Source organism: Onychostoma macrolepis, chromosome 02 (assembly GCF_012432095.1).
Source record: "Onychostoma macrolepis isolate SWU-2019 chromosome 02, ASM1243209v1, whole genome shotgun sequence".
Lineage (NCBI taxonomy): Eukaryota > Metazoa > Chordata > Actinopteri > Cypriniformes > Cyprinidae > Onychostoma > Onychostoma macrolepis.
In genome coordinates, this window is record NC_081156.1 from 4,360,841 (window position 1) to 4,388,243 (window position 27,403).

Sequence of the window (27,403 nt, forward strand, 5' to 3'; positions counted from 1 at the left end):
TATAATAACAAAATTCAGAATCCTTTAATTTAAGAAAACATTATCCAGATTTTTCAACTGTAGAAAAAAAACTCATGTTATTACAGTTTAGCATAGCAAGAAAAAAAGACAAAACTTTTTAGAAGCACATTCCATGAATCCATCATTTTGAGAGTCATTTTCTTAACTATATTAGCATTTATTTTATCATCCTTGTTAAAAAAAAAAAAAAAAATCCCCGTTTCATCTGTATTTTGTATTGGTACAGTATATGGTCAGGTCTTGTACCTGTTCAGTGTTCCTCACAGCTTACATTAGTGTGCTAATAATTGGTGCAGATGCTTAGCTAGCTGTATCACTATCATTCACAAAATCCAGATATATATATATTTTGACTCCACATCCATGGTTCTTTCCTTGAGCCGTCATCTGACATGTTCTTTATTAATTCTGTAAGAGCTTAATCAGAGTTCATCTCTCGGGCTGCTCTCAGAGATGGGTGTTGGGCTCTTATCACCACGACTGCGGTCTCCACGGATGTGATGGCGGTCCCAGTCAGTGGCCACAGTCTCATCGTCCCAGATGGTGGAGGTCTCAGTGTCGCTGAAATACCCTGGTTCCCCAGTGTAGTGCGTGGGAAAGAGCAGCAGGGGTTGTACAGAGAAAGCCTTCAAGTTTCTCTGTTTAAAATGAGACATGTATTTCTCCCTACAGAAGGAATACTAGAGTTAGTTAAACTAAAATTCCGGTAACACTTTAGTTTAGGGACCAATTCTCACTATTAACTAGTTGCTTATTAGCATGCATATCACTAGCATTTTGGCTGTTTATTAGTACTTATAAAGCACATATTAATGCCTTATTCTGTATGACCATATTTTAGATCCCTTAATCCACCCCATGTAACTAACTATCAATAAGCGGCAAATTAGGAGTTTATTGAGGGCAAAAGTCGTAGTTAATAGTGAGAATTGGACCCAAACAAAAGTGTGACCACAATTCCTTTTTTAAAAGCCATTATTGTAAGTTTAGTTCTTCATAAATGTGATAAAATATATGTCCATGATAATGCATCAAGTGTTTTAATCCAAGTCTTCTGAGAAGACATGATCCCTTTATATGATGAAGAAATTTAATTTGGTATTCATAAACATCGATGAGCGCACATACGTACACTACTGGTTACATACATTAAAAAGTTACATTTTAAAATATATTAAAATAGAAGTTATTGGTAACACTTTACAATAAGGTTCATTAGTTAACTACATTAGTTAACATGAACTAATAATGAACTGCACTTATACAGCGTTTATTAATCTTTGTTAATGTTAATTTCAACATTTAATACATTAACTAATGTTTAACTAATGAACCTTATTGTAAAGTGTTACCAAGTTATTTTAAATTGTAAAAATATTTCACATGATTACTGTTTTTACTGTATTTTTGATCAAATAAATGCAGCCTTGGTGAGCACAAGAGACGTCTTGCGAATACAATAATCTTAATTATTCCAAACTTCAAAAAGTAGTGTACATAGAGCACATCGAATACAATAAATGAGGTTTATTCTCGCACAAAAAAGCAAGAACGGTTTAGCTTCTGTTTACCATATTTGATGTGCTCTACGCATGTTCATTGATCAGTGTTTCTATGTGAATAAAAGTTAAATGTGTTAATCATATAAAGCAACTGTCTCTTCAGAATATTTGGATTAAACCGTTAAAATTCTACAGATTAATTTTACAATCTCCTTTTGAAGCATTAAAGTTTTGTTGGAATGCATGGACTTTAGTGGAGGGATGGAAATCTCTCGGCAATTATTACAAATATTTTTATTTGTTTTTCAAAAATGAGCTAAAGTCTTGGAACAACATGACGGCGAGTAATTTATAACCGACTTTCTTTTATTTTTGTCCCTTAAAAAAAAAGCTAATTACCAACATCTGCCAACACTTACTTGGGGTGCTTGTTAAACATAACTGGCAGAAACTCGTCCACGGGCAGCATCTTGCTGAGCGGCTGGGCCTCCAGAAGCGTCTTTGCCCCCTGCAGTGAAAGGGCATAGCCAAGTGTCCAATAAGAGTAATCTGGGATCACCAGATTCTTCACTCCCTCCACCCAGTGCTCTGGCTGCTTAATTTGCAATCGTTTACGCCCTACATAACTTAAAGAGATGAGAAGAGAGAATGGGTACACATGCAAAGACCAGCGACCACTTTGTGGGAGCTAGTGGTGGATCCATATAAATACTCAAAGCAGGAGAGAGAAATGTAAAGTTGTCTTGACCATAATAAAGTGATCATAACTCAAACTCACATTAAGTCCCACTGGAGGCCTGATTGTTTCACATCCTCCATGATGGTGCTGAGGCGGCTCTTGAAGCTGGGCTCAAACCTGACATCATCTTCCAGTACCAGCACCTGATGTTGCTGGAGCTCAACCACCTGAGGGCGACACACAAAAAAAGGCAAGGGCATAAAATCACTCGTATAGTGTTTACAGCATTGAAAGTCATTGAAATTCATATTATACTCTTTAAAATAAAGGTTCCAAAGGGGGGTTTTGCAGCAATCCCATAGAAGATCCATTTTTGGTTCCCCAATGAACCTTGTAGTGAACAGTTCTTAAAAGATCCATTTTTTTAGTGTGAAGAACATTTTAATAATCTAAAGAACCCATAGTGCAATGGAAAGTTTCCATGGATGATAAGGTTCTTCAAGTCACCATAAAGAACCTTTATTTTTAAGAATGCAGTTTGCATTTAATACCATCAAGAGTTTGTTAATGTAGCAACTGATTGTAGAGCACGTTTTGCCGTGTACCTTTTTCCAAATGTTGTAATGACTAAGGAAGCAACCGATTTCACCCTTAGTTAGCACACGATCAGAGTAAGGATCTTTATAACCAGGGAGCATCTCAATTCCTAAAGCTCTTAGCTGAGTTGAATTCAGGGCTCTGGGAGAGAGGAGAAACAGGAACGAGTCATATTTGATTGTGGTGTAATAGCCAAATATACTTTGCATAGAGGAGAGATGAAGGACAGTAGGTTGAACTTTGACACTTGTGTAACTGGTGTGAAAGTGTGGGTTATAATATCATACTTGCCATCCACCGCCTCGGTGAGGGTGACATCTATGCCCAGCACCTCCAACGAGCGCTGTATACGATCTCTGCGATCTTCCCGACGCTTTAGATTAATCAAATAGACCTTAAAAAAAAGGGGAAAATAAGAATAATGCATTGACACAGATTGAAGATGAAACTTTTGTAATATTCTACATTTAGTTGTCAGCATACCTGATTGAATGCCATGGTGTCTTTAGGTTTGGAAGCAATGTGCAGATAATGTGAAGTTTCCAATTTGAAGTCAACTGAGAAAGATAAACTTCAGATTATTTGTCTTTTAACCACAAGGAAACATTTTCTGGTAGAAAGAAGGTCATAGTAATTATTGGTGTTAATGAATTATTTGATGATTAGAAATTGATTGGATCATATATTTTGAATGAAGGACCAGTTCTCCACATGGTTAGTCAATTATTTTTGTACCAACTTCCCATTTGAATGTCAAATGAACACTTGCTCTGATCACAAAATGGTTTGTGGGTTTGCTATTTGGTCCACTATGGTGGTTTTTATCGGCCACATCCTTCAATGACAGCCTTTCTGGGGGGACTGTATTAAACTGTGATTGAACCATAAAACAACCCATGCTAAATGTGCCACAAACTGTTGAAACAATCAGGTACATTTGTAAGAAATAAAGTCATTTTGAGCTTGTTTGTTGAGAAGAATATGCAGAGCTGTAGGTGCTACACACAGTGGGAAAAGCACAACATTTGTTAATTTTACTGTTCATCTGATGTTTAGTTAATTAAACAATCTTTTGGATCGGGATGATGTTTTGAGCTCTGAAAGTTACGCTATGTTTTCATAGTACAATGAACTCTTTTAACATGCAGATTTCAAAACAAAGTCAAGCTAATCTAATGTTAGGCTCAGAAAGAACAGAGAGAATGTGTGAGAGATGTCACAAAGGAGTGAAAATTCTCTCTTTCCTGTGAAAACTATACAGAAGGGCATACTGTGAAGTGTTCGTGTTAGCTTGGTAGAGACACAGAGGTAGAACAGGAAGTGGTGAATAGATAGCCTACACCTCTGCTTCACAGTTTATTCACTTACAAATATAGTACTAATACTGTATTTAACGTCACCTCAACGCTCATTTACTACACATCACCAGAAAGCCCCTCAGTTTTGTGGCCTGTAAAAACCTTTGTCAGTTCTTCAGATTGTTTTGTGATTAAGCAGATTTAGTGATACACACTCAGTGCTTCTGTGACAGTGTGACTGAAGCTCTCCACCTCCTCCTCCAGAGTCTGTTTTGTATTCAAAGGCACCGGTAGGTACCCGTAATGCTCATGGTTGCATATGAACATCTGCACACCTGCAAAGAGTTGAAATAGAGCTAAAAAATTCAAGCAAATCACAATGACCTATAGGTTCCTCCTAAATTGGCTACTTAGATCATTTAGAGATGTAAGATGTAATTGTTACCTGCTTGTCTTGCAGAAAACGCAAAAGCCATGATATCATCCAAGGCCCAAAGATAGTAATGGTGCACAGGGTAAAAGGCGAGGGCTGCACTAGCACTGCGCCGCAGGTCTATCAGCATTGTGGAGAGAATCATGGGAACCGGGTGGCAACCAGTACGCGTCCAGTTACGAATGGGAACATAATGTGGTGTTCGCTTATAATACCCCTGCAGAAAAGAAAGAGATTTTCAAGATTCACAAGAGATTTAGAACATACAAAAAAATACAAAATTCTCAAAATGCTCATCGAGCAGAAAAAAGGAGAAACAACAAATAAAATCCAGTGATGATATTCTCACAAAAACACTGGATTATTTTTTAACTTGCACTGTATTATAGTTTGTCAAGTATTTGTATTAAATTGTTATGCTACAGTTAGTTCCGATCCTCACTTTCACTTGCAGGTTATATAAGTGACTATTATGAGTGAGTGAGTCATTGAATCATTGATTCATTTAAAAACACTGCTGACAATATTGTATAGAAAATATAAGTTACTCAATGTTAACTGTATTGAACTGTTCATACAGACAAATGTGTTCTACATGTTTGGACACTTCCTGTTGTAGCCTACAAGCTAGTGTACTTAACCACTTTAAGAACTACAATCCCATGTAGCATTGCAAATTACATAATCGAAAGAAAAGTTTTATAAATATAAAACTACTGATGTGTTGCTTATGTTGTTTTTGCAAAATATGCATAAACAAACATTTAAGTAATTTAAACATTTAAGTAGGCTATTTTGTCATTCTCAGTGCTGATTTCTTTTGGTGCAGTTTCCTCGCTTTGAATGGTATTTCTTTGCAGAATCATGAGTAATGTAGTTTTCTTCATGTCATATGAATTCCACCAAACCTGAACTTTCAAAAGGAGCCAAATGCAACGTGTTCACATTAACTTGCAATTCTTTTCACACTCTCCAGTCCCAAAATTGACCTGGCTTTACCAGTCGTGAACACCAACCCCTAAAACTACCCCAGTTACAGCAAATTGGGTAAAATGTTTGAAAATCTGCCAAGATTGTTTGAAAATAGCTGGCAGGTGGGCACACAAATCACCATGAGACCTCAGTGTTCACTTGTCTCCTGCAGTTGTATGCATATGAATATCATTGCAACAACAAGAGTCATTGTAACAAGAACTGTCCTGTACCTGTGAGGTCATCCCACACCAAAAGTTTGAATAGAGTGTTCTTGACTCTAGCATTGGAGCAACCAGCGTCCGATTCTCAGCAATCAGTTGATTCAGTACTTGTGTGTTTGTCAGCAGGTTATCACTGTCTGCAAACTAGAGGGAAAATCATTTAAACAATCATAAATAAAAAACAAAGAAATATCAAAATACACTATATTGCCAAAAATATTGGGACACCCCTTCTTTAGAACAGAAAAAGGCACTTCCAAAACGGTGGCAACAAAGATGGAAACATAATTGCAACTCTATTGCAGTTTTGGAAGTGTCTAAAATGACTGTACCCATATGTACAAGTCACTGGTGTTTGGTGATGAGTTTTTGGCTAAATGGCTGCATTTAAAGTCACACCAGAGGTGTTCAGCTGGCTTTCTGCAGACCAGTCAAGTTCTTCCACACTGATTGAATCAATCATTTCTTTTTGAACCTTGCCTTATTCACAGAGGCTTTGTCATCTTAGAATAGAAAAGGGTCCTGTCCAAACTGTTGCTTTAAAATTAGAAGCACACAATTCCCTAGAATATCATTATATGCTTAAACATTAAGATTTGTACTCATGGAAATTACTAAAGAAGTCAAACCTGTTCATTAGGAGGGGGTGACCCAATACTTTTAGCAATAGTGTATATATATATATATATATATATATATATATATATATATATATATATATAAAAATACTGTATAAGATTGCGTAAGTATTTTTGGTTAACACATTTGATACATCAGGCTTTTATGGCTCATATGCTAGTACAATATGAGGCTCATACAACAAACAATTTCTTTCAAACCGATCAGTGGTTAAAACAGTAAAGTGCACATAATATCAGTTGTCGCTGTGCGTTACAACTGGCTGCATTTTCATATCATATTTACCTACTATGTTTAAATAAGTAGTTATTGCATGATCCCTTTAACAGTTCTGATTTTGATGAGAAAATGGTGTAACGACCACTAAAATCTGTGCCTAGACTAAAACTGATTTGAGTATGTGAATACCATTGAAATAGCATATCCAGCCTACTGATATGCAAACTTCAATGGCTTCTAAATTACCAACAGGATAAAACTTTGCTCAAAAACCCTGTTGTACACAATCTACATCCCTTCTGTTGTCTGATTGATAGTTTATAGTTTTTTAGTAAATTACCTTTTAGTATACTTATAGTATAATTTAGTATACAAAATGTCCATCTTCCAAATTTTTTATTTCAACTATATTTTATATTGTTAGTTTAATGACTTTTTTTTAGAAAAATCATGTTAAAATGTGAGTATCAAATATGATACATCAGCTAAAATAGCTGATAAAAGCTCAAATCAGTACAGAAGGAGATGTAGTCTCACCAGGATGTAGTCTGCCCACTGAGCCCTGGCCGATGCGAGTGCAGCCTGCCTCAGCTTCATCACATGAGTGAACCGAGACTCCGTCCAGTGCTTGGGACCCAGCTCATCCACATAACTACAAATATATTGAACGAGAACTGAATGCTTTACACAGACACAAAATGGGTCCCCTTTGGTGAATTTATGTCAATTCTGTAAAACATTATAGGTTTTATGTTACTTATGGCAGAGAGAATTGTGAGTTCTAAGAGAATGGTTATGAACATGTAGTGCTTTGAAATATAATGTAATGTCATGTGTTTTCACCCGTCCTCCTCCTCCATGGTCTGCAGATGTACTGAATGATACAAACTCTCCACTCCAGACAGCCATTCATGCAGCATTGCAGTGGTGTTGTCAATATTGTGGTCGGTAGCTGCCCTGACAAACAGAAAGTCCACGTTAGGACCAAAACTGGCCCACATTGTATTTTCCTTTTCAACATCATCATCTTGCCACGCACAGTCAGTGTACACTACTGTTCAAAAGTTTAGATACTTTTATTCAGAAGGGATACATTAAAATTGATCATAAATGACAGTAAAGATATTTATAATGTTGTAAAAAAAAAAAATCTATCTTTTGGCCAATGTCAAACAGTGAAAACTGAAAATTCCACTTTTTCATCACAGAAATAAATTACATTTTCAAATATATTAAGATAGAAAATATAGTTTAAAAACGTTAAAAAAATCTATAATAAACTATATAAACTTTTGAATGGCAGTCAGTGCACAAAATTGTTATTCAAGTCAGACCTTAAGCAGCTTGCAATCATAGTTTGTTTCATTACTCCTATAAATAGTTTGAAATAAAGATGGCAAGTGATAAACTTAAAATAAGTCCACTACTTTAGTAGATTATTATTATTATTATTATTTATTTTGGTTTTCAGACTGGCTTCCAGGAACCTTCAGGGGGTTGCAAGGGGGTACACAAAATGGCAAAAAAAAAATATATATATAATAATAAAAAAAAAAAAAAATGAATTAATTAATTAATAAATAAAATTAAATAACTTGAAAATTTTTATTTTATTTTATTTAACTATATAATTACGAATAAAGAAACTACAGATTTTTATTTATTATAAAATGTATTAAATGTTATAGAAATAAATTATATAAGAAAATATACTTGGTCACATTTTTGCCATTTATTGGAGTGGCAACCCCCTGCACTTTCTCCTCCATTTCTCCTTTTACCCATTCACACATTCTTTCACTTCACTGTCATATTTACTTTTCAAGCTTTCCTGGATATTTCAGGCTAAGATGTAATTTAAAGCCCAGAGCTCACTTCAGTGTGCGGTCAAATGCAAAACCACACATGTATATCTTAGACTGTGTGATAACTTTCAGCAAAAACACATTGCAATCCTGTAGTTATTAATAAACCAGTAATCATGCACTTTCAAATATGTGTGGATATAAAAATGCATTCATCAAATTTTAAAGCAATATGCAATATTCTGTTAAGCTTTATAAGAATAAGGGCTGATATTAATGCAAGTCTTCATGAAATGTTACCATGATATGTCTATCCCTACCTTCAGCTGATATATCTTCCTATTAAAAAGCAAACTATTTTTCATAGCAAATTATTTTGAAATTAACATTTGAGAATTTGAAAGGATATATTTCACCAAAATCAGTTACCAGATAGAGATGCGGTCCTTGGGATAATCCAGTCTCTCAATACATCCCAGAAAATAAGGAAGACTGTGTTCACTGTTACGGGCCAAAACTGCAATGACTACTTTGGGCTTGAGTAGAGATGTCTCGTGCAGAACAGGCTCCAGGTCAATGAGTGTATGAATAAAGCCAATCCATGTCTCTAACAGTAACAGTCCGAACAGAAGCTTTCCAGATGCTCTCAGGTCCGTCATAGTGTCTGAATGTGCAGAAGCATGCCGTACTATAGGATCCCGGAGAGAGAGGTGAAGACACACCGACTGGGCAGGTTTGAGTTTGCTTTGCCTACATTATATGCAATGCAAGTACACTCATTTAAGTGAAAGGAAAGTAGAAAAATAACATACAATCAAATCAATGACTAAATAAAGGCACACAGCTAAAATAAAAAATTTATTAATGAACCCCAATTCATTGTACAGATTGGTTTTTAAAAATTCCATTCATTCAATGAGTTTTTGTTCTTATGAGGCAAAAATGCAGTCCTTCATAAATGTTCAGGGTTGGAATAAACATATGGATGATTGGTGCCAAAAATAATAATTTTTTTTTTTTTTTTTTTTGAAATTGCAATTTCTGTTGGGAATAATAAAGGTTTTACATTTTCATTTTTTTTTTTTTTTTGTACTGTATAGTACCTTTTACACTTGTTTCGTCAAATGTTTTGTTTTATATATGAAGAGTTCATTTGCAAAAACAGATAACTCTGTTTTTAACTATTTCAAAAATCATGTTTTTTCATTGTGCATTCCAATTAATCTCAATCAAACTGCAGTTGGGTTATTAAGTAAAAATAAAAAAATACAGCTAACTAACATAATAAAACACAATAAAAACATTGTTTTTGAAAATAGTTATCTTTTTTTTTTTTGCAAATAAACTCTTCATATATTATATTTTTATATTTTATATAGTTTAATGTCTAATATAGTTTGATAGTTCTATTGTCTAAATGGTAATAATAATAATAATAATAATAACAAACATTTTCAGTAAAGAGCAGGTTTCCACAAATTGACAACTTGCCCCCCTGAAGAATATGACAATGGCTCAATGTGAATTCAAAAAGTTGCATTTATGAAGACTGACCAGCAGATGGAGAAAGTGATGTGTCTTTAAAATTATGCTTCTGCTCGAATATCACACTAATATATTATTCTTAATATTGTCATGATTTCCTTTATGTGTGAAATACTTATATGAAATACTACACTTGCTAAAATGAGCAGTAAACAGATCACACTGCGTCAGATTCTTTATTCCAAAACGCAAAGCACTTGACCTTTCATTTTCAGTGTGATGAATTAACCTGTTTGTCATGTCTGGAACGTTTAGTGTCTATGGACTTGCAGCATAACCAGTTATGGTAATTACTAATTAGTTTTTTAAAGGGATAGTTCACCCAGAAATGAAAACTGTCATAATTTACTCAACCTCATGTTGTCAAACCTGTATGACTTTCTTTCTCCTGTGTGTGTGTGTGTGTGTGTGTGTTCAATTAATTAATTTATTTATTTTTCATATAATGAATGTTGATGCTGTTTGGATACCAGCGTTCCACAGAAGGTCATATGCATTTGGAACAACATGAGGGTGAGTAAATAATGACAGAATTTTCATTTTTGGGTAAACTATGCATTTAACAAAATATTACAAGCACAAATGTTAAGATAATTTGTTGAAAGCTAAAATCTACACACTGTTGGGAGTTGCTTATTATTGTATATTGCTTCCATTATTTAGCTTTCCACACAGAGTTATTGCACAGTAATGCTAGACTGACATTAGGCTTTTACAGTGAATGTAATTTAATGAATGTAAATAGCCAGAATATTGCGCATTCCGTTTGTACTAAAGTGATCACAAACGGTTTGCATTGGTTTCTATCCACCCATCCACTCATCCATCCATCTACAACATGAATCATCCCAATTATTAAAAAAGACCAGTGGCAGGTGTTTTAAAAACCCACAAGTTTTAGATGTTTTTATTTCTTATTTCTCTGTAAACAATGCATTGCACAAGCCATTTGAGATTTCCTAACCCAAGACTGGAGAACAATACTGTCTAAAAGTGCTTTGTAAACTTTCCTTTATGATCTTTTCTTCATAATTCCATATTTTGCCCATAATTTGCATCAGTGCTTGACCCAGGAATGTGGCAGAATCCGGATCGTGGCTTTGCTATCACGGGTCATGAGGCGTATAACCTGATCCAGGGTCAGTCTAGCTACGATTTCCCCATTGACTTCTAGAATCTCATCTCCAATGCCCAGGAGTCCAGTGTAGATGTTCTCCGTGGCACTGTCTCCGACCCGTTCCACGTATATACCTATAAAACCAGCATGACTGATTTTGATAAAATACCTCTAAATGATTTGAAACATCTCAAATGGTGTTTTTTTTTGTTTTTTTTCAGTGTCATGGAGGCAAATGTGGAGGACGTAGAAGTCTAACCTGAGTCAGGTCTTCCTTTGCCCCTGGAGATGACGAAGCCAAAGGGTCTATTGTTGGCAGGTCTGGTAAGTTCTATCAGTAAAGTCCCGTCTGGAAAGGCCTGCACCAGACGCCCTAGTGGACCTGCTCCTCGAGAATCCTCTAGTGACTCTATGTTCTCTTCCTTCTGAAGCTCCCTGAAACACAGATATCAACAGCTCAATCAGAAAATCGACATATTCAATAAGGTTTTACAGTAGAATCAAGAGATCTTTATTGCTAAAAATGTACAGAGACTTTATCACACACAATATTACAGACCTTGGTGCCAAACTCAGTAGCAGTGGTAACTCTCCCAAAATAGTGGAACGTTCAAGCTTCCTCTTTGGGGACTGTAGACTCTGGACAGAAGATGCTTTACGTAACTGAGCCAAAGGAGACTCCTGATGGCAGAGAGCAACATAACAGCTTTGAAACACCAGATTCTTAATATACATTCACATACACAAATTAGCTATTTGATTTGACTTGGATTTTACTATGATCAAACCTCTGACGTTACATGGACATTATAGTTTAGATTAACACATCTAAAGTCTTTGGTGAATCTCACAAAAAAACGTCATATTTCACCTCAAAATCAAAAGAAAAAAAAAAGTTTATTCACTACCATTTTTACAGATTTGTTCATGTTTTCGGAAAAAGTCTATTATGCTCACCAAGGCTGCATCTATTTAATCAGTAGTAAAAACTGTAATATTGTGAAATATTATTACAATTTTAAATAACTGTTTTCTTTTTTAATGTGTTTTCAAATGCAGTTTATTCCTGTGATGGCAAAGCTGAATTTTAAGCATTCTCATTCTCGCACTTTATTGTTTCAAACACTGCAGCATATAATAAATACAAAGCATGGTGCATAAATATTTTGCAATATAAATAAGAGGCTATGCCATTGTTTCTTTTCATAATAAGAATGAAGGGGTAATTGTCATGAAAGTAATACCAGTAAAATACAGGTAGACTATTTAACAGTCCAGTTACACATTTACATACTATGCACTTATAGCAATTACAATAACTGAGTAATAACTAGGTACTAACCCTGAACCTACCCCTAAACCTAACCTTAACCCATGTAGTTATCTTATACTACCAGTATTGTCTTGGGTAAGTACACTGTAAGTACACATACTGTAAAACCAACCAAAATGCACATTTATTGTGATTTTAGGTTAAAATATAACCCAGACTTGTTTTGTTATATTCATTCTGTTGGTATTAAGGCTAATTCCCACTGCACCAACAGACACCGACTAACAGATTACCGTTAGGTCATTTCTCAGACATTACACAACCTGACAAACAGCGACTGAACACGTTCACTCGGCCAAAACAATCGGCAACCGATGCAAGGGACACTTGACAGGGGTAACACACTGATCTGACAAAACCTGATGAACGTCTCTGTTACGTCAGTCTGTGTGAATTAGGATTTAGTATTCTGTTTTCTATAACCTAATTTCCCCAGCAAGTAAATTCAGTAAACATGCATCTTATGTCAATTTGCCTCTTTAAATAGAAAGCAGTTACTTCTAGTTTGTTCTGTTCGGTGCACAAGACTGATATGTTGCAAGTCTGCAGATGCATTGTGGTCAGCAGATGAACTACATGATATGTTTTGCAATTTCATTAAACAAAGCCAGAGATACAGTCCAAATGATCTCTCTTGATATTGCAAGGGTGGGGTGCTACTGTTGGTGGTCTCTTTAACTCTGTCTTTAACTAAGAAGAGAACTCACTGTATGGAGAGACTGGAGAGAGGGGGTCCTCTTCAGAGGGACTAGGCCTCTGTGTGTAGGACTTGGGGAGGCAGAATTGTAGCGGGCAGTGGGGGAACACAGGTGCTCCATGCTGTTGGACCGGCTTCCCTTCACCAGCTTACCCATACTGTTCAGTCCCATGGCTGAGAAAAAGCGACGGAGGGATAGCTTAGGTCGCCCTTCTCGCTCCCCTGCTCTCCTACACATAGGAGAAAGAAGGAGTCCATAATGGAAGCTGTACTGAAAGATGTTTAACTTGTACTTAAAGTTAAGTAAATTCTAAAAATGTTGTGTGTATTTTTTTTTAACCCAAACACTGGGTTCAGCCTCGTTATTGGGTTATTGGGTTATTTACACACTGTTGGTAATTTTTGGGTAACCAGGTTCTGGGTTAGTGGCAGGATTAGTTTCATTTAGAAACAATGCACCTTTTAATACATCTACCTAACTGCTGGTTTATCTGTGTCAAACTTGATTGTCATCGGCTAAACCACATGTGCAGGTTACTTTATTTCCTGAACAAGTGCAGACCCGAGTTTGAGTTGCTTTCACATTCACACAAATCATGCCACAGTTTCATTGCAATCGAATGCATACCACCTCCTACATGTGGTCTCAGGTTCAGCACTTCAGTGCACTCCCAGGAACACATGACAGCTTTCACATTAATTTTTCAAACTAAACTAATAACAGGTTTGTGTTATTTTCTTTGCACAAATGCAAATGTATCTACAGGGTGAGCAACACAAAGCAATACTACCACTGCTACTACTGATGTTTTACCTCGCATCAGGGGAGTGCATGGATGTGACTACAGATGTGACATACTAATCAACAAAACTGCAATGTAGACAGCAGATACTCCATTGATTATAATGGAAGCTATTTAGTATGATTGCATTCCAGATGTGGCCATTTCATACACTAGATTACCAGTTTAGTTATTTTTAACCTATCTATTTATTATTAAGCATACAGGTAAAGTGCCAATGCATCGCCGATGCCCGTGAGATATTTGGCACGCTAAATATCTGGACCTGTTGGTGACTCAAAGTCCTGCAGTGTAAAATGTGTTTTGACTGGAAATGACATCGGCGATGACCTCCAGCCAATGAGAGAGCACAACACGGCATGGGAAAGTTCTTTTCTTGTTTTTCACTGCAAATCATTGTACAGACAACTTGGATTGTAAGCTTTTTGCGGGCTACCGTTTTTTGACAGGAATAAATCCATTCTCGCGGGAGAACCCTCCCCAAGTCTCTCGCCTGATCTTACATTATTTCTCATATCAATTCTGGCGTGGTTGGTTGTGAAACGTAGTTTGTAGACAAGGCAGAGTTGTTGGTGATCCTTCCCACTGAAAAGTTGTGTAATGTGTGACCCCCTGTCGCCAATTCATTGTGAAGTGTGAGAAAAGCAGAGATCCAACAACTTTGAAAATTATGGAGTGTGAACCAGGCATAAGGGACCTCTTAAGAATGGGGTTCTCAACTCTGGCCCTCGAGGTCCACTTTCCTGCAGCGTTTAGCTCTATCCCTAATCAAACACCTGAACACCTAACAAAGGTCTTCAGGATTGATGGAAAGTTAAAGGCAGGTGAGTTTGATCAAGGTTATAGCTAAACTCTACGGGAAAGTGGATCTCAAGGGCCAGAGTTGAGAACCTCTGTCGTAAGATATACATAGCTTACCTAGACGCAACTAAACTGTCATCCCAATGTATTTCAGCCTTTCGGTGCTCTGCTCTCAGAAGTTCTGCCCTCAAGTCTTCTGCTTTGGATGTACCCATAGCTCTCAAACCCAGGCGGCAATCTGAGGGAATGGGTGCTGTGCAAGTGCTTCTGGGATCTCTGCAGACACCCTCACCTGCCAAATGACCTGATGCACAACAAATGAATGGGCAAATGTTATTGGAGTAGGAATTGATAAACCAATTATGAATCAGGTTGCTTAAACCTGTTGTTCATGTAGATGCAGCGTCTAGATGCAGAGCATTGAGAGAAGAACATCAAGGTTTCAGCAGAAAAATTGTCATTAGACAAAAATTATTTTGAGTCAGCTAGTGGGATGCCACATTTGATCATTTAACCAGGTAAACTTACCTGTTACTAGGTCACCTGCAGAGTCCCATATTGCTAGAGCCTGGAGGTCAGTGGTCAGCATAGATGAGGAATACCTGAGAGAGGATGGTCTGTTGCAAGAAGTCAGTCCTGAGGTGACTGGATGAACCTGAGGGGAGGCACTGAGAGTGACACTGAGGTGCTCTTCAGGCAGTATGTTTTCGTGGTGAGAGCTCCCATCTAGCTTGTGGTCAAGGTGAATTAGGCGGTACTGAACCGAGGGCATTAGCTTGACCACCCGTTGGCCTGCCGGCCGACTCTTGGAACTTGATTTCAGAGCAGATTTGATGGGGAGATGGGGGGGAGAGTCCTTGACATTGCTAGAGAGATCCTTATTCTCAAGGTCAGTAGAGGTTTCTGTAGCACCTTGTTCAGGTGTCAATTTAGAACGAGTAGTTTTATCCTCCAGACTTGACCTGGTTTTGGAGTTCCTTCTCTGAGCCCATAGATCCTGACTCCGAGCATACGGACCATTACTGCTTTCAACTCTGCTTTCTCCTTTTCTGCTCCTTCTTCGAAGCTTCCCAAAAGCTGATGTGTTCTCGCCTGCACCTCCTACACCTCCCCGCCCTACACTTTCTGCCAGGCTGACACCTCCAGTAAAAGTTATACTTTCCGTGGAAGTCGGGTGGATGGTTCGGCGACATGACTGGCCAGGGGTGGCCCATCTAGGGGCAGCCTTCTCCTGAGAATCTACTATACTGTGTGTTGGTTGGGAATGGCAATCTTTGTTCTGTGCAGGTCCCAAGATGCTTCCACAGGCTTCACATGTCCTGAGCATATCGTCCTTTGACACCATGGCAGCCAGACACTCTCCCTCCTTGGTTAATATGGCAACAGGGATACCAACGTTTACCCAGTTTATCGCCGCCCCCATGCTTTCCTCTGGGATGTTGTACACAGGTTCTGCCATCAGCTGTTGGGTGGAGTGGGATTTCTCAGCCACCACTGGCCCGCGTTCACGCACCCGCTCCAGGTATCGTCGCTCAGCCTCCTTTTCTGACTCGTCTTCGAAACGTACTCGTGTCGGCGACTGGCCATATCGACGCGAGCGCAACCCACGTTCATGGTTCCTGCCCCGGATGTCTGGTGACTGAAGAGGTGAAGTAACCTCCTCTTGAGCCGTGATAAGAACAGCACTGTGCAATGTAGATGATACACTGATTGGTAAAACCTCCCTATAAAGCAGATACAAGAGATTTTACAGAACACCTGGAGATCTGCAATCACTATCTGTATCATTATCTCTATTACATCATTGCATAATGTTACATAATTATCATTCAAACCTGAATGGAAACAAACGGCAAATGCATTATTTGTTTGTAGATTTGTAGATTAAATAGATTAACATGAATGAAGGCTTTTGATTTATTTGATCATCAACTTGTGACAGGATTAATAAAAATGCTTGCCAAATATGTGTTATATGCAGTACACGTGATTATATAACACAGGAACACAACTCTGAATGAATTGCTTAAATAAATATTTCTGTTTATCTTAGGATATGGGTCATGACTTTAGAGGGGATTGCTTTGGTTTGTTCACAGGAAAAAAGATAGTAGTAGATGACTTTTAAAAAGACAACCATGATGTGAGACAACAACAAGAAAGCAGTAGAAAGTGTTGAGGTGACTTACAGGCCCTCTCTTTGAGCAAGGCAGGTGGGGGTTTCACTCTTAGGGTTTTGAGAACGTGCTTTGAATCTAGCTCTTTCCAACAGACGCTTTGCTTGTTCATGACGTGGACTAAGAGTTACTTCGGCAGTGGAGATCAGCGGTCTGTCCAAAGCAGAAAATAAATTTTACACTCTCCTGAGTAAGTGTAGTAATTATTCAAAATGATATGAATGATTTTCTCAAATGTTTTCATGTCTCAACAGCCATACAAAAGGCGTACAACCTATTATTTCCACGAACATTAGAGTGTCAATATGATGAACTTGCACCATACTTCCCGCAAATCAGAAATAAATATACAGAATGTCAGAAGCTTAAATCTGTCTTATGTAATCTCTTTCATGGGCATGTTATGTGCAAGCCCTAATCTTTAAATGAAGAGATGTGTGTCTTTACATGGATTTGTATTCTGACAGAGGTCTACCACAGCTGAGAGCAAATGAACAACCGTATTCAATGATGTGCTTGATTGAGGACAATATGTCTTACCTATAGTTAAACACAGGGTCCCTTGTGATGATTGCTGAGTCCCATTCACCTACTTTGTAGGAAGGTAAATCTGTACAAAAACACATACTGTTGTAGAATAATGAACCCATTTGGTATGTGTCATAATTTCAATAATTATTAATAATGTGAAAAAAAACATTTATATAATTTTGGCCATCCACTACAAGACCGGACTCAACATCTGATCATTCCATTCAACAGGATGCTATGTGCAAGTGGAAGAATAGTACAAACCCACTGAACCAATATCCTGTAGTCCTGCTGTTACACAACACTCCAGAAAACCAAGCTGGCAGATTTCAGCCTATCTATCCCTACGTTGTGCGGTATTAAAACACTATTATCTCCACTGCTCCACTTTCTCCCAAACCCATCCCCCTCATCTGTAATTACAGTGACAGGCAGCCACATCTGTTCTGAGAGATCATACCAACCTCCCTGCTGTGAGTTTTGGCTCAGTGACCCATGGGTGATTAATGCTGGTTAAATCATAAATACAGTGAAAAACTGCACAAGGTAATTAAATGAACACAAACAGATATTTTGAAGACCTCTGGGATCCAAACAAGATTGGACCCCTTTCACTTTAATTGTAGAGACAAATAAAAAACACTGAGAATTTTTTTTTAAATATCTTCTGTTGTGTTCCACATAAGAAACAATGTCATGAGTTAAGAATGTTCATTTTTGGGTGAACTATCCCTTTAATCTAAGGCCTTACCTCTGTGTGGCTCCTTTGGTGGTTGATACTGTCCCTCTGGATGCATGGAAGTACTAATCTCGATGGCATCAACTTGGTATTTGTTCAGGTATGTCTTGTTCATCTCGACTTTCTCTGCAATAGACAAAGACTCTCCCCTGGAGCACACAGTCTCCCAACTGTCTGCCTTCCACAGCCCACCAGCTAGATCTGCTGTTGCAATCTCCTTCTGGAGACACCTATGAAAAGCACATTCCAAGCTGTCAGACCTTTGCAGCTCCTTGTGAACAACAGCGCCCACAGTCTTTAGTTTTGGTTTCCGTTTCGGACCCTCCTCAGTTGTGGGTGGCACATCCTTTGGAGCTGCCAGTGTGGAAGAACTCTCTGAATTTAGAAGTAACGTCTCTGGTCGTGCCACTCGCCAAAAGCCCTTGGGAGGAGCCCAGTGCCTGGGAGAAGACGTTGTTGACTTCATTGTGATGTCTCCTTGAGGCTCACCAGCTACACCCACTGCAATGTTCTCCAGGCTAGACCCTTCACAAAGCCCACGGGACATTTCTAGTGCACCTTGAGATGGGCTGTCTTTCCCATTTTTGTTGCAAGTCTCTTTTTCTCCTTGCATCCCAGAGTTGGGTTCCAGCACTTCTTTATCGCCAGCGTTTGGCTTATTGCTCTGCTCGGTGTATTCCGTTTGACAAGTAGACAGCGCTTCATCGTCTTGGTTTTTCTTCACTGATTCTTCTGTGGAAGCCTCTGGTAATAGATCATCTCTCTCCGTCCCCTTTAACTTTCTCCGGGACACTGCTTTGACTTTAGATTGCAGGGCAGAAACCGCTGAACCCGGGGCATGGGAGCAGGAGGGGAGAGATGCTTTGGATTTTAATATATTGGCGGAGGGTCCACTTTGAGGACTTTGGTCTGCCAGACTTCTTAGTGGTTGTGTCTCAGAGAGATCCTCCGTCTCCTCATCCATTTTGCACTTTAAAGAAAAAAAAAATGCCAGACACAAATTTAAACAAGACGAAGAGGAAGGTTTTGCAGAGCCGCTCTTTATGGATTCCATGTTAGTAGATTAAATATTCTTGAATCCCTTTTACGCACAACAAACTATGTAAGAGTTTGCATAATACCAATACTTTCACAGTGTTAGATTATCCACAACAAGAGATCTAAAATAAAGATAAATTCATGACAAAGTTACTCTGTTGAAGATGATGAAAAATATATCACAATGGATGTATAGTGAATTGACTGTTACAATACAGACTTATCAGTCCCTACTAGAAAACTGATCTCAAAATTTACTGACACAGGTTTCTGAACTGTGAGTATAGACAGATCTACAGTTTGTATGTATTAGTACCTAAAATTAAGTTATAAGAAGTAAAATATTGCATACTTTCTGCATAGGTTTAGGTTAACCATGACAGAGATGATATAGAGAAGGATGCAGGTAAATAAGATTTATGAAATATTTTTGTTGTGATATAAACTGTGATGGAGAATTTATAATAATAACACGCACACACACACACACACACACACACACACACACACACGCAAACAAACATGTCAACATCAATGACATTACATTATTATGACATAATATTGACCTAATACATGATATAATATTATATACTGTATGATATCTTACCTTACTTTCACTGATGGTTCATTCGAGTCTGTTACATTTCCAGGTTCAGTTGAATAAATCGCATTGACCCAACATGCAGAATCATTCCTGTCTCTCCTTGTCCAGTAATACTTCAATGGCCGAAACCAACAACAAATGCTACCGGTTGATATGAGGAATTACTCCCATGATGCTCATCTTCGTTCAGCTGTCACCGGCACCTATCACTGCGCATCCACTGGTGGAAGATTCCATCTCTAACCTATGAGCGTTCGCTCAATATTCATGATTGGTCTGTTAATCCCCACAGAAATCAGACGGATTAGACAAAAATGGAAAATAAATGCGTACTTTAATTCCTTTGATGTCAACTGCAGCATTTCATTGCATAAGTTGGTACAATTCACAGAAATGTTATTTAAAAAGTGCACTCATATGTAAAGGTCACGTGTGATAGATCAAGTATTTTGAGAGATGCTAGAGACTGCAATTGTACAAAAAGATAATCTGCCTGGGAAACTTGAACATTTTCCAGTACTGACAAATACAAAAATCAAAAATACTATGACCTAGATTATTGTTTTATGATCATAATATTCATGAGGCTGTATTATAGTTTACTGTCTGTAACACAGAGATACACAGTGCTGGGAAGTAACTAGTTAGGCTACATGTAACGGAATTATGTAATTTAATTACAAAATAAAAGTAACTGTAATCAGTTACAGTTACTGAGAAGAAAGGTGTAATTAAATTACAGTTACTTATGAAAATGTTAAGAATTACAAAGGGGGTTACATCTGATTTTTTATTTTTTTTATTTTTTTCAAACACACTCCCACATACAGATTTAATTGATTTCTTTCATGAATTGCAGTGAGTGCTCTAAAATATGAAACACCAATGTTTCATGAGTTTATAACATGCTTATTTGATAACTCTTTTATTTCCTATATGGGTTTATGTAAATGCTTAATTTTTTAAGATTAGCTGTTTTTTGTTTTGTTTTTTGTTTCTTTTTTTAAAGGCATTGTTAGATTCCAGTGTTTCCTGTTATAGCTATGCAAAGATTTGATTTCAAAAACAGTATCATAGCTATTAAACTATTTATTTTTATGTTTTATATTTACATTATATAACCTCATAATGATCTTAAAGTAAGTCTGATTTTGTGATGGCTGTGCTTCAAAAGGGGACATCGGATGCCTTAGGGTCTTCTTGAAATGGTCTCAGTGATGAAAAACAACACCCTTTTTACCTTGTCAAAAACAGCTCTGTTCACAGCGACTCGTTTCGGTGCATATCTCTTTACATGATAATGAGCTCTGCTCACCCCAGACATCCTGGGATTTTTTATGACCACAGAGAGTCAGGACCTCGGTTTAACGTCTCATACGGTGCTTTTTGACAGAACAGTGCCCCCAGGGCCGGCCCGTGGCATAGGCAGAATAGGCAAATTAAGATAAGTTTTTTTGAAGTCAGCTAAAATGGGCTATCAGGTAAAATGGGCCAAATAAGGTTGTAGCATCATATCTCTTCACATTTTTACAGAAAATCACAATAACTGATCTTGCATTGTTGCTTCAACACTTGTTAACATGTAACAATAATTTTTATTGGTCTGAGTTTTTTAAGGCGGGCAGGGCAGAGTGTTACATGAAGCTTGTCAGAGAAATTGTAAGGTAATGAGCCTGACATAGAAAATTGAATTAATCACTAATAAGGGTATTATAAGTAAGCTTACCAACAAAGCAAAGGTTTATGAACAATGTTTTGACATGCTCTTTCAAATAAAAAAAGTTTAATTTATAAACGAAACTTTGATTTTTGTGAAAAAGGTCATTTTAGGTAGAAATGGCTGGTTAAGCTAAAATGGGCTGCACACACACACACACACACACACACACACTTTTAGACAGAAATTGAGGGTGAAAATAGGTTTATAGGCCTAGATATGTATCCATACAAAATCTTAACAGTCTTTTAAAACAATTTAATTGCAGACAGTATGGTAGGAGGACAAGCAAAGAAAGGAAACAGAGAGACGAGAAGAGAAAGGGAAAGAAAGGAAGATGTCAGTAAAATGGACTGCACACACACACACACACACACTTTTACACAGAAATTGAGGGTGAAAATAGGTTTATAGGCCTACTGTAGATATGTATCCATACAAAATCTTACCAGTCTTTAAAAAAATGCACACAAAAGACACCAATGCACAGAAACACACACCTATACAACATGATCAGTTCATTTTTAATTGCATTGTTTAATTAAATATTCATTAAACTTTCTATTTAATGAAATACATTTATGGTGTTGCTATGGCACACTAAAGACAATAGTGTCAATTTACTATTAAAAAAATAAACTGATTTAAGCTGAAATTACCTGTGTTGTTCTCTTTTTATATTGGCCCATTTTAACTGAACAGCTGGCCCATTTTACCTGAATGTTGTGCCGTGGCTCAAGAAGGTATCTGCTGATACTCTAACTCTCATCATTTTAAAACTTTTATACTTTTTCACATTTAAAAAATATATATATATATTTAAGAGACCCATTTATACGAATATCATTAGATCTCATGCATAGCTTATTTGATGGTATTATAAGTCATTTACCAAAACGTGGCCCATTTTAGCTGACTTCACCCTACTACTTCAATACTATAAATTTAAAATATTGCAAAAAAAAAAAAAAAAGCGATCGTCCCACAAAAAAAACATAACTATTTTATTGCTCTTCTCGGTTCGACCCATCATCATCTTCCCCTGCGCAGCCGCACTTCCAATTACATCAGTTACCTGATTGTGAACTATAGAAGTTCACTAATAAATTATGAATATGTCAAAAAGACCGAAGCCCTGGTGCCCATGGAAGAAAAAAAAATAAGACGGTACAGACAGAGGTAATGTGATGTAATGAATGATGATGATCATATAAATAAACTACCCCTTAAATGCAAGAATGTTTCGCCAATCATTATTACTAATTGATTATTAATCATTATTATTATTATATACTTATGCCATGTGCTGCGTCCCAATTCGCCTACTTATACTATGCCCTAAAAGTATGTACTCTTTTTGTGAAGAAAAAGTACATACTTTGAGTATGTAGCAGAATAGTAGGCAAGCTTTGGAACATACTACTTCGTCATAGCTGCGTCTTTAACGGACGCTCTGTTGCTTAGTTACGTGCATCCTGTAACTGTTTAAACTGCCCTGTCAATCATCTTAGCACAGTTAACATCATCCACATTTAGTTTAATTTGATTTCCTTCCGTATTGGAGAGAAATACAGAAGCACATCGCGGGTCTTTCATGCCGAGAACTCTGCTCATGTGTTTGCATAATGATGCATTTAAAAGTTAATGACCAAACGTGTCATTATAAAAGTTCACAGTGTTGCTGCAGATTAAATATAACGTGGATAACACTAAATAAATATTTTTTCATCAGGTTAGATACTGATTATTTATCACTCAAATCCCTTTCTCTACCTGTCCGTCGGTCGCGCATATCTGCCATGTTTGTAGTTTTTAAACACTTTTTATGCGTGTTTGTAGTTCTGATCGAATCCTCGTCCACCGCGCAATGTGTTGTGGGCAATTTTAGCCGTTATAGTGTGCATCGATCTGCACTTCGAATTCTAACCGGAAGTAGTAGACCATCCGGGAATCTTTGGCATACTTTTTTAAACATACTATGATTTGGGACATACTAATTCTATTTTCGAATACTATTTAGGACGGATAGTATGCGAATTGGGACGCAGCAATGGTCTGTCTGAATACTCGATTCTGATTGGCTGGCAGGTGTTGATTAAATTCGTTGAACTGCACAGGTAGTTCCAGGTCAGTTTAATCACGTTCTATATTAATGCGCTTCCTTTAAACATTGGTAACCATAGTAACATACAGTTAAGCCTCATTCAGACCGTTAGCCGAAATCCGATTTTGTGCATATCCGGATGGAATCGGATTTGAATAACTGACTGTCCACACAGCATATCGCAGCTGTTCATATCCGATTTGTGTGTAAATAAGCGCTCTTTCGTTTTTACTGAATGCGCATTGGTTTCTATGGTAATGCCGTTGCATTGTTATGACTACGCTAAAAACAACAGTAACAGCAATACAGTTTGCAATACAGATGTTGTCTTACCGTCGCGGTTGCGCTGTAATATTATATTTTGTCTTGTGAGGCAGCGGCAGAAACGCAGGAAGCTTAAATGTGCGGCTCTATTCCATGATGCTGTCTCCGCTACTTTGCTTTTTTTTTTCTTTTTTTTTTGGTCTCTGCTACTTTCAAAACACAAAGAGGTACATATACTAGCAGTACATTGTTTTTTCCGCTTGACTTGCACTTCGCAACGACACAGGCTTGTTTCTGCAAAGATGTTCAGCATGTTTTCTGCAAAAACGTCTGACGTGTTTACGTTTTACGTGGCGTAAGGACGTGAAAAAGCTACGCTAAATCCGATCTGACCGTTCAGACTGAAACGGATTTCCAGAAATGCGATTTGAATAGGATTCCAAACCACATACGAATGTAGCTCGAAACGGATTTGCACAAATCGGATTTAATGTAGTTAATTGCCGTTCAGACTATTTAAATATGATCGGATTTCAATCGGATTTGCACAAAAATCCGATTTGGGCTGACAGTCTGAACGAGGCTTAAAGTTAAATAGTAATACAGACGAAAATAACCTTTTATCGTTCCGATCAAATATTGCAGCGCAAATATTATTAACATCTTTAATATGTGAACGCTGGTAAATGACCATGGCGTAAACGGGATAATCAACGGCTAGCTGTGCATTAAACGATTTGAATGCACTTCTCGAAGGCAACCACCCTCCGCGCGCTCACGTCGAGCAGTCAAATCGTTTAATGCGCAGCTAGCCGTTGATTATCCCTTACATATTCGTGTCTCTGGAGACCATACCTACATATCCAGCACAGCTGAATCTCTAACTGTTGCAATAGCAAAAATAAAAAATAAAATACTCTCTTGATATTTTAAGAACAATTACAGAAGAATAAAATAAAGCGTATTTCGTTACCTTTTGAAACTTGGAAGGGTTCAGTTTAAGCAGCTGATTTTACCATCGCTGTCATCTTCAGAGCGCACTTCCGCAGTATGTTCAGCCTCTGGCTCATATTCGCGACATTGCCTACAGTAATTGCTCTGCAGTAAAGCCATTCAAACCAATTCAATTTTTTTTGCTGATGATATTCTTTTGTTTTATACCTGCGGTAATTATGAGTGAAACATCACGTCGTCATTGTGTATCCAACAGTGCCACCTTGAGGATGCATTGCACATTGAGTCATCAGATATGTAAATATTGTTCCGCAGGAAAAATATTACACATTTAGATACCTCGTGTCTCTAGCGACCCTATACACTTTTTACAAAAAATAAATAAATAAATAATAATAATCAGAAAACATTATATTATATTTTATTATTTTTTTCTTCTTATATTGTTTATAATGAATATATTGAGGAATACTAAGAAAGTTTGTCTAACTTTAAAAAATAAAGGAGGGAGAAGGTAGTGAATGATCTCCCGGTTCGCTAAAGACACGACTGCTAAAAAAAAACAATAGAAGCCCAATAGAAACCATCACAGAAATTACAATGGTTTCCATTAAAATACCATTATGAACCATTAGCTTTTTCCAGTAAAAACATTACAAAATTTCTTTTTGTAGTGTGTTTTGGTCATTTTTCCAATAGGATTTAACATCCCACCAATAGAATCCATCGCATACCACACTGTAAAAAAAAAAAAGTTGAGCCAACTTAAAATTTTAAGGCAACCAGCTTCAGCAGATTTTTGAGTTTTCGCAACTTGTCGTTTTAAGTTTATGCAACAAAAATGTGAGAATCTCCCACAAAAATAAGTTGAGCAAACTCAAAAATCTGCTGAAGCTGGTAAAATAATTTTTTTAAAATTCGTTCAATTTTTTTTTTTTTTTACAGTGCAGTAGACACCATTATAATTTCCATTAAAACCAATACAATTCCCCTTAAAACCATTACATTTTCTATTGTGTTTTGGGCAGGGTTCTATTGTTTTTATTCAGCAGGGGAGGTATGCATTTAAGGGCTCTAGATGTGTTAAAAGTTTGTGAACAAACTTTATGTTGGCCTAGTCTAGAAAACCTATTGTCTAGAAGTTTAAAATAGGGTAATAACAATGTATTATTAATGATGCAAAGGGTATTACAGTTATTTACTGTAAAGGGAATTTGCAGTATTACACTGGGTGATATGTAAGGGATAATCAACGGCTAGCTGTGCATTAAACGATTTGAATGCACGACGTGGAGGCGAAGAACCGCCCGACGCGCAGCGGAGGGTGGTTGCCTCCACGAAGTGCATTCAAATCGTTTAATGCACAGCTAGCCGTTGATTATCCCATTTATGCCATGGTCATTTCCCAGCATTCACATATTAAAGATGTTAATAATATTTGCGCTGCAATATTTGACCGGAACGATAATTATTTTCCCCTCTTATAAATATGACTTAATATATCATAATATCATCTGTTTGTCATAACTGTGTCTTTTTATGTCATAATTATAATTATAATTGTGACTTTTATCTTATAATTTATTTTTTCATCATAAATATGACTTAATATATCATAATTTCATCTGTTTGTCATAATTGTGACTTTTTATGTCTTATATTTGTCTTTTAAATATGACTTTTATTTCAGAATTATGACTTAGTATATCATTAATTTGTCTCAATTGTATCTCATAAATATGACTTTTAATGTCATCATTGTATTAATTATGAATTTTATATTAAAATTCTGTTTCATTTTATAAATGACATTTGTGTGCTAATTATGACTTTTTATTTCATAAATTTGAGTTAGTATGTCATCATTTTGTCTTTTTATGTCATCATTTTGACTTTCATCTCTCAATTGACGTTTTATGTCATAGTTTCCACTTATAATCTCAGAAATATGACTTATTACGTCAGAATTTCGACTTTTTGTATCATTCTTTTGACATAATTACGATTTACCAAAGCACTGTTTTTCTGTGTGGCGGAAATGAGCTTCCATAGCTGCATGTGTTTACACCGTGAGCCCGACTGCAGCGCGCTGCTCCGCCAGAGGAGGCGCTCGGTCCTCAACAGTTCCTTCTCTTCTTCCTCGATCAGCTCGAGTGCCGCCGCTGGCTGCTGCTGGCAGTTTTACGCGAGGAACTCCCGAACTGCTTCGGCAACCCGTTATAACGGTCGACATGGCGACCGAGGAAATAATCAAGCGTTTTCTTAAGAAAAGATGAAGATAGCCGATACACAGTAAGAATGAGTGAATGAGTGAGTGTGTGTGCATTTGTTATTTTGCGCCCGTGGCTTGCAGAGTAGCGCATTTTGCGTGCATTATGTGCTCGTTTCTGGGTGTGGACCGCACACGGCTGCTAACGGCTAATCTGATAGCACGCTTGCAACATTTAGCCGCCCGGCTAGCCTTGTGTAGCTTTGGCTTGAGCTATTTTTTTGTGTTTTCAGTAAGGTTTGGGGCTTACGTGGTGGTTAGTTCGTGCCATATGCAGATTTTGGCGTTGTCTTTGTCAGTAGTTTGTATTTCCGCCGTGTA

The 27,403-nt window shown here is 37.2% G+C and overlaps 3 protein-coding genes across 10 annotated transcripts in view; 1 reads left to right on the plus strand and 2 right to left on the minus strand.

Moving 5' to 3' along the window:
* Positions 1–221: 221 nt before the first annotated feature.
* On the minus strand, positions 222–9,260 carry colgalt2a (collagen beta(1-O)galactosyltransferase 2a). The gene is made up of 12 exons (XM_058754621.1): positions 8,819–9,260; positions 7,428–7,541; positions 7,122–7,236; positions 5,736–5,870; positions 4,543–4,747; positions 4,313–4,432; positions 3,283–3,356; positions 3,087–3,193; positions 2,808–2,940; positions 2,302–2,429; positions 1,943–2,149; positions 222–687 (listed from the first exon to the last, which is right to left on the minus strand). The coding sequence occupies exons 1-12, from the start codon at positions 9,046–9,048 to the stop codon at positions 444–446; spliced, it is 1,812 nt and encodes a 603-aa protein (XP_058610604.1). The 5' UTR covers positions 9,049–9,260; the 3' UTR covers positions 222–443.
* A 1,094-nt stretch (positions 9,261–10,354) lies between these two features.
* On the minus strand, positions 10,355–25,055 carry si:ch211-13f8.1 (uncharacterized). Of its 4 annotated transcripts, none has more exons than XM_058765214.1 (11): positions 24,833–25,055; positions 19,778–20,050; positions 18,145–19,102; positions 17,403–17,472; positions 16,875–17,015; positions 15,214–16,409; positions 14,803–14,989; positions 13,092–13,311; positions 11,611–11,732; positions 11,311–11,486; positions 10,355–11,185 (listed from the first exon to the last, which is right to left on the minus strand). In XM_058765214.1, the coding sequence occupies exons 3-11, from the start codon at positions 19,094–19,096 to the stop codon at positions 10,992–10,994; spliced, it is 3,258 nt and encodes a 1,085-aa protein (XP_058621197.1). In that variant the 5' UTR covers positions 19,097–19,102; positions 19,778–20,050; positions 24,833–25,055; the 3' UTR covers positions 10,355–10,991. The 4 variants fall into 4 exon arrangements, with proteins under 4 accessions (XP_058621197.1, XP_058621180.1, XP_058621190.1 ...); XM_058765197.1 differs by lacking the exon at positions 24,833–25,055 and adding an exon at positions 23,929–24,489; XM_058765207.1 differs by lacking the exon at positions 24,833–25,055 and adding an exon at positions 23,265–24,489.
* A 1,809-nt stretch (positions 25,056–26,864) lies between these two features.
* rc3h1b (ring finger and CCCH-type domains 1b) overlaps positions 26,865–27,403 on the plus strand; it is a 31,891-nt gene continuing 31,352 nt past the window's right edge. For 3 of the 5 annotated variants that reach the window (XM_058798562.1, XM_058798586.1, XM_058798589.1), the window contains exon 1: positions 26,866–27,105. The gene's annotated coding sequence lies outside the window, so the exon portion shown is untranslated. Of the gene's footprint in view, positions 27,106–27,403 lie in introns of all 5 variants that reach the window. The other 2 variants (XM_058798578.1, XM_058798597.1) reach the window with 1 other exon arrangement.